This window comes from Crocuta crocuta, unplaced genomic scaffold (assembly GCF_008692635.1).
Source record: "Crocuta crocuta isolate KB4526 unplaced genomic scaffold, BGI_CrCroc_1.0 scaffold89, whole genome shotgun sequence".
Taxonomy (NCBI): Eukaryota; Metazoa; Chordata; class Mammalia; order Carnivora; family Hyaenidae; genus Crocuta; species Crocuta crocuta.
The window spans coordinates 148706-160242 of record NW_027551559.1 but is presented as its reverse complement, the minus strand read 5'-3'; the positions used below and the strand labels follow the sequence as shown (position 1 = coordinate 160242).

The following is an 11537-nucleotide window of genomic DNA, read 5'->3' as shown; positions in this document are numbered from 1 at the left end:
GGCAGCCTGCGCCCGCCCGCCCCGCTGCCTCTGTCCCGCCAGCTCTTCTAAACGTCCCCGTGGCCGCCGCTCTCCTCTACTAACTCCCGGCTCTCCGGCCTCTCCGGCGCCCGCACTGCTCGGAGCCCCGCCCCCGCCGCCGCCGCGGGGCCTGGACGGCGCCTTCTAACCCCTCCTGCCGCGGGGACAGCGCTGCTCTCGTCTCTACTAACTCGCTCCTTGCTTTGTGTGTGTCTCCTTCACGTGGGAAGCAGATCGGTACCTTGCCAACGCAGCGCCTGTGCGTCTTTCACACTGACCAGCACGGTATCTCGGAACTTCCTTTTTACCCCTGCCTTCCTCACCCACGTTTTTAGAGGGGTCAGCGTCCCTGCTGTTTACTCCCGTTTCCGTTGGAATCCGTACACTTTACGCTTTTTGCTCATCGCTTGGTTGTGCTCTTTTTTGCCTTAAATTATCTTTGCAGCATTTTTGACTCACCTGCTGAGGGGAAAAAAGCCCCTCAAGAAAATTTCCAACATATCAAACTCACAGCAAACTAAGCAGACAAAATGGGGGGAAAGGAATCTCTGCAGTGGAAATACTTGCTTCCCCCAGTTTCATTCCGGAATAGAGACTGCCGTAGGGCCTCTGGAGCCGGGTCTCCCGGCGGCGCAGGAGCCAGATGCAGGCTGGAGGCGCAGCGCCCAGCAGGGGGCGCCCCTGGGCTTCCTTGCCCTCTCCTAGGCCCGCTGCCTGGGTCGGGGTCTGTCCTCAAACAGAAAGGTTGCTGTGGTAGGGGTTTTCCCCCATATTGAGGCTTCCTCACTATCCTACCCAGCTGTTTTCCGACTCGGCGGATGGCCTGACCTTTAACACTTTCCTAAGGCATGCGTGAGGGAGGCGAACTGTTCTAACGAGTGTATGTTTGATCGCTTTATAAATTTTTAAATACATTTCCCTAAAAGGGTCTGTGTCTCTCTTTATGAAAACAAATCTGGCTTTTGCATGTCTTCTCTTCTTTCCTCTGGACTCTTCTATTAATGCCTTGTTTGGGGTGACATGGCCTTGCCTTTTCCTCCTACTTGTCACATATATTGTTAAACTCGATCTTCATATTTAATTGAGAAAGAAAGTAGGAAATGGGTCTTGGTACATGTATTTGTCCGTGACTCTTATTTGCAAAAACTGGTGGTCAGGGCAGGTAACCTCTGCAGTGGCTGTGGCCGGTGTCCTGCACATTCGCCTGGCCCCCAGTTGGCTGTGAAATGCTAGGAATGCAGGTGAGCAGCTGCAGCCAGAGGAAGAGAGGCAGAGGTCGCAGGCCCGCCAGCATCTGGTGGGAGACTCGGGGACGCAGGCGTGGCCTTACAGCTGAGACCCCTCCTACCAGTTGGGCTCATCCTGACCTGGACGCTCCGTGTAAGCACCCGAGGACCCCTCAGAGTCCGTGCTTCGGGATGGACCTCGACTGCCCCAGCCCAAGGGAGCCCGTGCTGGCCTCTGGGTGCCATGAATGTGCCCAGATAACCGTCACCACCTGGTGCCCTCCCGGGACGTTCACCCTGAGACAAAGGTATAGATAGCCACAGGCGACACGTGTCCCGGCTTTAGGCTGCAGAAGCTGCCTCTGCCTCTCACTTTTTCTTAGGTGGTAGGTAACCTGGAACGGGAAATTGCCAGTGTTTTAGATAAGTCCAGGTGCCTTACAGAAAGGCTGGGAAGCCCACCAGAGGCCTGAATGGGGATTTGAAAATGTCCTCTAGGACTCTTAAGTATTGCAATTAAAAGGAACCGTCGCCTTGCCCCATTTCTGCCCCTCTGGGCCATCTCCTCCTCCTGGCAGGTCAGCTTTGGCCGCCTTCCTCCTTGACTACTTCCATGGAACTGCCTGCACTCACAGCCAGGCGGCTGTGCCTAACCCATGGCCTGGTCCTTCTTCCTCCTTTAATGGGCACCTTCTGGAAAGCTCTGCTGAGAGCAGGAGTGGAGTGGATGTGGACCAACCCAGACAGTGACTGTGCCAGCCCCCAAGTGTGGATACACTGTCTCTCTGCACCTGCTGCCCGGGCAGCAATACAAATGCAGCCCTGCCTTCATCTCGGAAGCCCAGGTGGCCCGAGCACATTCCTAACCCCCCACTCAGTAAAGGGGTGATGATTGTGCCAGCTGGGAAGGCAGTTTTGAGCATTAAATGAGATGGATTTTAAGTGCCTACTACTTAGCCTGGTGCATAGGGGTGCTCAGAAAATACTAATAGCTGTTGTTATTGTGGCAAAATTAGAAGACAGAGCTTCGTACGCCTTATTGCTAAAAGCAGCTATGCCGTATAAGTTGTTTTTTGTTGGGAGTTTTCTAGCAAATTTGCCTTTGTGATCTCACAGCCATTGGGTGTTGCTATGTAAGTCAGAATGCGCAAGTTCATGCTCAGAGAATAAAAAGGCAGAAGTGAATACGCACAGACCGTAGCCTGACCTGGACAGCACAGGCATCCACGGGGGGCAGGTGTCCGCAACAGACTCTGCAAAACAGGAACAGAGCCTGGCACTCTGCCGTGTTAATTAAATATCCACCGCGGGTCTGGAGTCCTGGACCCTGGAGTTCTCGGCGCACCGGCTGGGTGACAGCGGCTCGCCATCCATTGCCGTGTATCCCAGCACCAGGCCAGTAGCCCAGGCTGAGCCACATGAGGCACGGTTGCCTGGCAGGCACAATCACACCGCCCAGGACCTGCCCTAGGCACCCGAGAGCCCAGCAGAGGCTAGTGTCACTGGAGCCTGGGGAGCCATGAACGTCCCGACAGCGACGTTGGCAGAAACGCTGAGAACGGCAAGCAGGAGCAGGGCGCCGGGCGCCATTTCCCACACCCCACCCATTGATAGAGGGGATGGAGCAAGATCTAGCTCAGGGATTTGGCAGTGGGGTCAGTTTCCGCCCCCTCCCCTGGAACAAAGGGGTCACTTGGCGAATGACAGCTTTAGACAAATACTGCCACTTGTGTCTCTCTCGCACAGCGAGTAACACCACTCAGCTTGTGGGCCTAGGTAGGTGGCCTTCAGAAATGACCTGTTTCCTTTTGCAATCCCGCCTCGTTGAGTTGCTGAGTAGATGTTGCGTGTCCGCTCCATGTCGGTCACTGTGATGGATGGACAGTAAAGACACAGTGGACAAGGAGGTCAGGTACGGCCAGGACTCCAGGGTAGGAAGACACAGGTCCGTTCCCGAAGCTTGAATTGTGGGGCCCTCAGTGTGCACAGCTGCTCTGCTGTGCTGTGTACTCTGTGTTCCTGCGGCGGCGGCGGCACCTTCAGGACTCTTGAATCAGGCAGGCTCCTGGGAGGGCCACTCGCCGAGGGACACACAGTGACCATCCACAGGAGCAGAGCAGTAGTTGATTAACCTTTCAGGTATCGCTCGTTGTTTTAGGAGGAGAAAAACAAGGTGAAAACGATGAGGCGAGTCAGCAGCTCGGCATGACCCTGGAGCGCGCATGCTCAGTGAACGTTTTCTTGGGCAGATTTGGGGCTGCTCCGTCACGCAGCGTGTCCGTGAGCTGAAGAGCTACTCTCCAGGGCTTTTTAATTTAATAATACTGTATTAAAATGAGAACGAAAGTAACAGTGACACCACTATGACCTAGGTCTAACCCGCACAGCATCGGCAGGAGGACTGAGCCGTTGCTTTGAGGGTACGAGGAAGATGGGACTAAAATAGTCTCCCAAACACAAAGCATCGTCGCTGCAGTGATTTGTTTTAGATTGTCGCTTACGTCGCTTTCTAGATTTCCGATGACCAGGAAAGAGGCACAAAGTTAGCTAAGGAGAGAGGGGCGGAGGAGCCAGGGTGGCTCTGAGTCTGTGGTGAGCACAGCTCGTGACGGCGCGCACGGATGACATCACATGTCGTTTCAGGTTCCCTCTGCCTTTCTCTTCTCTCTCGCGCTCCAGAGTGAAAGCAGCAGCAGTAGCAACATCTCCACCATGTTGGTGACACACGATTACACGGCAGTGAAGGAGGATGAGATAAACGTCTACCAAGGAGAGGTCGTTCAGATTCTGGCCAGCAATCAACAGAACATGTTTCTGGTGTTCCGAGCCGCCACTGACCAGTGCCCCGCAGCCGAGGGCTGGATTCCAGGCTTCGTCCTGGGGCACACCAGTGCAGTCATCATGGAGAACCCCGATGGGACCCTCAAGTGAGTGCCTGGCGGGCCACCCGAGGGGAGAGCGGCCCGAACAACAGTGGGACCTGGAGGCCCAGCGAACGAGAGCCCTGCCATTGTCTGTCAGTGCGAGTTCATCCCCGAGCACAGCGCGGATCCCCAGAGTGAAGACAGGGTGGCCTCTCCTCTCTCAGACTTGTTCTTACAGGTTCTTTTAATAACCTGCATTTGCAAACATGGCTTTCATAAGGCGCTACGTAAATCACGACAGTATTGTAGTCCCCAATGTTCTAGTTGGGTAGTGGGTGAGGACTCTCTGAGGACCCCTCCCTTCTTAGCAGGCTGTGCTGAGGGTGCGTCCATGAAGGTGCTCGTTCTGTGAGCTGCAGGTGAAGATGTGTGATGCCATTACCGTCCCGCCTGAGTATGCTAGGTTTAATTCCGTTAAGAAATGAGACCGGGTTTGCTGTGTTAAACTTTTTTTTCTATTTTTTTAAATGTTTGTTTACTTTTGAGAGAGAGAGAGAGAGAGAACAGGAGAGGGGCAGAGAGAAAGACACAGAATCCAAAGCAGGCTCCAGGCTCTGAGCTGTCAGCACAGAGCCCTACATGGGGCTCAAATTCCCAAACCGTGAGATCATGACCTGAGCCAAAGTCAAACGCTTATTGGACTGAGCCACCCAGGTGCCCCTGCATTAAACTTTTTTTTTTTTAAATGTTTTATTTCTAGGGGAGAGAGAGAGAGACAGCGTGAGCAGGGAAGGGTCAGAGAGAGAGGGAGTCACAGACCGAAACAGGCTCCAGGCTCTGAGCTGGCAGTCAGCACAGAGCCCGACGTGGGGCTCGAACCCACGAACCGCGAGATCATGACCTAAGCGAAAGTCGGACGCCCAACCGACTAAGCCACCCAGGCGCCCCGGTAATTTCTGAAACCTCCAAAGGCCGTGACCGCGGTCATGCCCTTCTGCAGGCCCGGCAGGACCCACGGCTGGGTGCACAGGCCGGCCAGCACCCCAGCACCACCCACGCCTCTGGGTCTGGAGCTTGCAACCCCCCAGGGATGCAGGGCTTGAGCTCAGGCTGCACACAGTCTCTCTTCCATGATAATTCCCTTATCCTGTTTCTCCTTGATATATAGAAGTATTTTATTTTAGTACATTATTCACGAATCCCATTTTGTACTTTGTTTTATCAAACGGTATTCTTAGGCCTCGTGTTAGGTTCCTCCAGAGAAATAGAGCCAGTAGGAGTGTGTGTGTGTGTGTGTGTGTGTGTGTGTGTGTGTGTGTGTGTGTGTGTGTGTATACATTCGGGGAAAGAGACCGGTGTTATGAGGAATTGGCTCATATGGTTATGGAAAATAATGAGTCCAAATCCACAGTGTAGACCAGCAGGCTGGGACTCACTCTGCTAGAGAATTCCCTCTAGCTGGGGGAAGCCAGTCTTTTTGTTCTACTTAGACGTCCACTTGATTGGCAGAGATCTACCACGTTGTGGAGTGCAGTGTGTTTTAGTCTAACAATTAAAATGTCACTCTCATCCAGAAACACCCAGAACAACATTTGATCACATTTCTGGGCATCAAATGGCCTGGTTAAATTCATGCATAAAATTGACCATCGCAGGCACTTCTGTATTTTAGTCCTTAACATTTAAGAGCTTCTTGGTGTCCCCTCTGGTTGTCGAGAGTGCCAGCAGGTTTCCCTCAGCAGAGCGCACCATTCCTGAAGGAGCTTCTGTCAGCCCGTGTCCACCTAAGTGAGCCACTCGGCTTTTCTCTAATACTCTCAGGAGTCGCTTGCTGAACACCGGAAAGATATAACACTAACAATGTGTTACTTTTCCCCTAGGAAGTCAACATCTTGGCACACAGCACTCCGTTTAAGGAAAAAATCTGAGAAAAAAGATAAAGACGGCAAACGGGAAGGCAAGTTAGAGAACGGATATCGGAAGTCTCGGGAAGGACTCAGCAACAAGGTATCTGTGAAGGTGAGTCCGAGCATGGCCAGGAACCCGCATCTTTCAGGGGGGCAGCAGGGGGCCTGCCTCCTGCCAGCCGCTCCCACAGGGCTTCAGGCACAGGTAGGTGCGCGTGTGCGGGCAGCCAGGGACACCAGGGACACGCAGCACCCCCGACCAGGCGCACGTGCGGCTCACAAGGAGCACCGGGGCCCCCTCAGCCTCACTGGCTCCAGCACGTTCCCTTGGTGGTCGTCTCCATCAGCTTCCTGTAGTCCAGTCGCCGTAAATCTAGGTGGGTGGTGGTTGCCTGGAGAGAAAAGTCTCCTCCAAAGGGAACGCAAGGGCTCTGGGCCAGGGCACCAGCCGCTCTTCAGAAGAAAGGGGTGTGGGGACCAAGTGGACCGAGCCCACTGGATGGAAAGATGGGCATTTCTGAGCTTAAGGCGTTTATGTGTTTGTAAGTAGAAGATAACCCCTCTTCTGAATTCGTATGGGTGTGTTTAAAGGCGATGAAAATGCGCCGTTGTGATACCCATGGAAGCCAAGTTGTATTTCCGCTCTTCTTTCAATGATATCCGTAGCCAGGGAGTAAACTCGGTGTGCCTCAAAGTAGCCCTTTTTTCTGGTTAATATCTACATGCTTTTTCCATTTCAGCTTCTCAACCCCAACTACATCTATGACGGTGAGTTCTGTCGTCTGCTTCCTCTGGCCTTGCAGAGCGCGGGTCTCCGGAGAGCCCTGGGGCGTGACCTGTGGAGTGGGTTTTCTGTGGCGCTCCGGGCATGGGGGGCGATGCAGTCTCCTTTGTTTGTCGGCGTTGGCGGGTGTGGGAGGGGAGCCAGGGGTGACCGGTGTCCCTGACCCCTTTCTCATGCAGTTCCCCCAGAATTCGTCATTCCCTTGAGCGAGGTCACGTGTGAGACAGGCGAGACCGTTGTTCTTAGATGTCGAGTTTGTGGCCGCCCCAAGGCCTCCATCACCTGGAAGGGCCCTGAACACAACACCTTGAACAACGACGGTCACTACAGCATCTCCTACAGGTGAGGGTGGGTCTCGCTGGCAGTGAGTGTGACCTCCGGCCACTGTGACCGACACCGTCGAGCCCTTTGGTCACCTTCAACACCCTGACACCTCCCGCGAGAGACCATTTAATCTGGGGTGTGCAATAAAACTTAAAGTCCCCCTTGAAATTCCTTGTCAGTGCTTGCTGTCGTAATTTCCTGTGACCCCAAAGGGGAGAGGGTAAGGGTGGTCGCTGGGGGAGCCGCGCCTCTGTGACCCACGGTACGTTGTCTGTATGTCTGTATGGCAGTGACTTGGGAGAGGCCACTCTGAAGATCGTGGGCGTGACCACGGAAGATGACGGCATCTACACGTGCGTCGCTGTGAATGACATGGGTTCGGCCTCGTCTTCAGCCAGTCTGAGGGTGCTGGGTAAGCTGCTCCCTGAGCCCATCCGGGCCCAGAGGCCCTGCTCCTGCACAGACATGCCCCTCACGCTCTGAATATTTGGCAATGAGTCCCACACGGGGCCTTCCCTCAAGAGCCAGACTGTGGTGTCCAGGACGCCCCGGGAGGGACGCAGCCCTGGGACAGCTGAGTCTCTGGCGCCGGCCTCGGGGTTGGAACACAGTCGCTCCATGTTCCTAGTGCTCAGAATCATGCTCGTATTTGATTTCTCTTTTACTCAGCTCCTCCGTTGACCCCGTGGCTCTGAGGGCCTTTCCTCTAGGCTGGTCTCCCTAGACTGGGAGCCAAGAGGAGGCGTGTGGCCGAGGCCCCAGCAGGCGCTGCACTTGACTTAGACCCTAACCGTGCCCCTCCCATGAGTGCCGGGGCCCATGGTGGGACCTGCCTCACCCCAGTCCCAAGGCCTTGCTCTCTCCACTGCCCAGCAAGGCCTTGCTCTCCTCAGTGAGACCGTGAGCTACTGGAGGCAGAGCCCACGTCCTGGTCCTTTTCTGAGTCCCCTCTGGGTGCACGTGACCGGACGCTCAGGAGGCAACACACGCCCCCTGATTTGCCGCCACCTCTGGCGTCCCCCAGCTGCGCCGCCTCAAGGAACCTTCTTCCCAGAGCAAAAATAAACACCTGAACTAAAAAGCGCATTGAGACCAGGAGCGCCCTGTGTGTAGACCATGAACAGAATTATGTTAGCATTGGTATCCCGTGTCTCCATTCCAGATATTTTAATTTCATTAAACCAGAGAAAGGAAATGTCCTGATTCTCCGATCATGACACAAGAAAGAAAGAGAATGTTGAATGTAAAAGTGAAAGATCACCGGTGTTGTAATTTATGAAAGAGGCCCCAGAAACGATACAGGTGGTTTTTGCTTTCTAATAAGTCAGTAGCACAAGCTAAAGGTGCTTGGGGAGACGCGAGCTGCAGAGTGATGGAAAAGGAAGTGTGTGTTCATGTCTGTCACGTATATCATCCCGTCCTCGTCCTGAGACCCAGCCCCGGTGTGTGTTTTATACGACCGGCACATCTTCGTTCCGATGAGCCACGGTGGGGATGCCCAGCGGCCATGTGCAGCCGCCATGTTGGATGGCACAGGCCTGGATACCTCCCCCACCGGAAGCGCCGCCGGAAGCAAGCTCGGGGATTGCTGCTCTTCTTGCAGGTCCAGGGAGTGATGGCATCATGGTGACCTGGAAAGACAACTTTGACTCCTTCTACAGCGAAGTGGCCGAGCTTGGCAGGTACAATATAAAACCCAAAGCCCCTTCCAGGAGAGCAGGGAGTAAGAAGGCACCATAGGAGCAGATAAGATCAAGTGGTAGATTTGCCAGCAGTTGGAAGTTACTTGAATTATATTTGAAAGATAACCTGTAATTGCCTCTCAACAGTACACGTTGAGGGAGTAGAGAGGACGTTTTCAGCTCAGATCCCAGGAGAGAATGAAGGCCCAAAGCCATGAACCAGCCATCGATGTAACGACTTACCCTCTCTGCTGTGCATCTGTAGGACCAGACTAGCTAGGTCATATCCTTGGGAGAAGTTGGAGGAGAGTCGTGGGACTGCTCTCTCCTGGAGGCTCAGCGGGGGCAGGCTGAGTTGTCTGTGCGGGTGTGTGCTGGAGGTGCGGCGCACGCCTGCACGAACAGAGAGAGGGGCTCCTCCCTTCCAGAAGGGCAGCCAAGGCTTGGGCGCTGGTCAGAAGTACCCTCGGCCCCCAGGTGGGCTCCCTCTGACTCGACTCTGCTGCCTGTCCACACGGCACTCCTCCACTTCTCGAGTCCTGACCCAGGCGGCAGGGTCAAAAGCATGACAGCTGAGCCTGCCCCTTTTAGAAAGCTTTCCAGGAAACCCCCAGCCATGGCCTCCTCGTGGCTCCAGCCACCTGTGCACACACCGGCGTGTGTCAGGCTGACCGTCGGCTGTCCGTCGCTGCACGGGGCACCCCACTTGCCGTCTCGAGGCAGCGCACGTTTGTCACTTCAGCCACGTGCAGAATGAACAGGCAGCTAGCCGTTGGTTTCTCCTGGGCTCAGCTGGCTGGGACATGGGGCCTCTCTCCACACAGACCTTCACCCTGGGCTTCCTCACACGAAGGCCAAAGCCACAAAGCTCAGAAATCAGTAGCTGCCCTTCCTCCACATTGTGTGGGTCATAAACACCACCAGCCAGGCCAGGTTCAAGGGAGGAGACACAGACTGCCCTTCTGTGGGAGAAGGAGCAGAGCGGTGTGGCCGCCCTCCCACCACAGGGTGGTTTCTATGCCTTGCACTCCTCAGTGCTCCCCAGATGTCATCCCAGCCTATGGCAGCGGGCTCAGATTGGAGGTCCAAGACCCTACTTTCCAGGTCAGGTCAAGGTGCCACTGAGGCTTCTTGGGTGTGGCTCCCTGGGGACAGCCCCAGAGGCCATGGGTGCAGATGAGTGACCGGCCCCACACAGGCAGTGGCGTGTCAGGCACCGTGACAGTGGTGACACTCTTTTCAAAAGGGGGCCACCAAGTATATCCCAAGCTTCTTGACATGATGAGAAAGGCTTTCCACGACAGCAGAGGTGGGGGCTTCCCGGTTAGGGTCCCACTGTTGCTTCTGCCATATTCAGAGGTCAGGAGGTCATGCAGCCTGTCTAGACGCTGGGTGGGGAGACCGAGTCTGCCCTAGGAAGGAGAGGAGACAGTCACACGGCTGAGGGGCTTGGAGACCGGCAGGCTTCCTCGGGGGCAGAGCAGGGCCTGTGACCAGGGGAGGCTGCCCCACCCCCAGTCCACATAGGTTAACAGGTGCTTGTCCCTGACATCCTCCAAGTCGTCTGAAAGTGACCTTCTTGACGTGTCTTCCAGGGGCAGATTCTCTGTCGTTAAGAAATGTGATCAGAAAGGAACCAAACGAGCAGTGGCCACTAAGTTTGTGAACAAGAAGTTGATGAAGCGCGACCAGGTCACCCATGAGCTTGGAGTCCTTCAGAACCTCCAGCACCCGCTGCTGGTCGGCCTCCTCGATACCTTCGAGACCCCCACCAGCTACGTCCTGGTGTTAGAAATGTGCGTACTTACCCCCTCCCCCTCCCAGCTTGTGAGACTCCGCCTCAGCTTTAAGTGACTATGTCCCTGTTTGTTCTCTCAGAAGGGCAGAAAGCGGGATTTTAGGATCTGCAGAACTTGTAAAAGACAAAAAAAAGATGCCTGCTGTCAGAGAGCACAGGCCTAGAGCTTCCCAGTAACGGTAGAAAGAAGTACAGTCTTCAGCCCGCGCTGCCCAGCGGGGGAATAGGCGGCCTAGCTACTCTGACACCCTCGGCCTGGGGAAGCCACCTGGTTCCCGGGGGCCCAGGGCGGGCTCACTGAGAGCTTGCTCGTGCCCGATGCTCCGGGCATCCAGCCCTGCCCCTCGGGGCTCATGCCCACCTACTGCAGGACGGTCGGGGGGGCCCCAGCCAGAGCAGCGCCCCTGCTCCCTGTGGCGCTGCAGGGGCTGTGCTCCCTCGGTGACCCCGTCACTCAGCCAAACAGTGGAAACTGTGACCCGAGAGCAATGGTCCTCAGGTGGGGACATTCGGCTGTGCTGGGGACTTCCTTGCCTGCGGTTGGGGTGCCCTGACATCTGGCATGCCGCCCAGGATGGCCCCGCAGCCAAGGATCATGTGTCCCACCATGTGAGCCGTATGGAGTTGGGCAGCCCACCCTAGAACATTCTGGCCTCTGTGAAATACAGGGGTGTTTAGCTGGGTTTAAATTCCTGTTCCTTCTTTTTCACCAGGGAGCCCTTTTGAATATTTACATGAATTTACAACTTCTTTCCACTGATCAGAGCAAGATATTCTGTACCATTTAGTAGTTCCTGATGTGTTCTCAGGGGGACAGAGCAGGACTGACAGTGGGGCTCAGGCTCTAGGAGCCCGTCACAGGGACCCCACAAGTCCCCGTGGTTGATTTTCTGTGTGTTATATTGCTTTTTGTAAAGAATTTGGAAGTGCC

General features: G+C 55.1%; 1 protein-coding gene across 1 annotated transcript in view; it reads left to right on the top strand.

The window, feature by feature from the left end:
- TRIO (trio Rho guanine nucleotide exchange factor) overlaps positions 1 to 11537 on the top strand; it is a 229487-nt gene that overhangs the window by 214127 nt on the left and 3823 nt on the right. Inside the window, exons 49-55 of the mRNA XM_077749451.1 lie at positions 3876 to 4174; positions 5992 to 6130; positions 6759 to 6786; positions 6982 to 7144; positions 7417 to 7538; positions 8730 to 8808; positions 10404 to 10604. Of these exons, the coding sequence (XP_077605577.1) occupies positions 3876 to 4174; positions 5992 to 6130; positions 6759 to 6786; positions 6982 to 7144; positions 7417 to 7538; positions 8730 to 8808; positions 10404 to 10604 (1031 nt within the window). The remainder of the gene's footprint in view (positions 1 to 3875; positions 4175 to 5991; positions 6131 to 6758; positions 6787 to 6981; positions 7145 to 7416; positions 7539 to 8729; positions 8809 to 10403; positions 10605 to 11537) is intronic.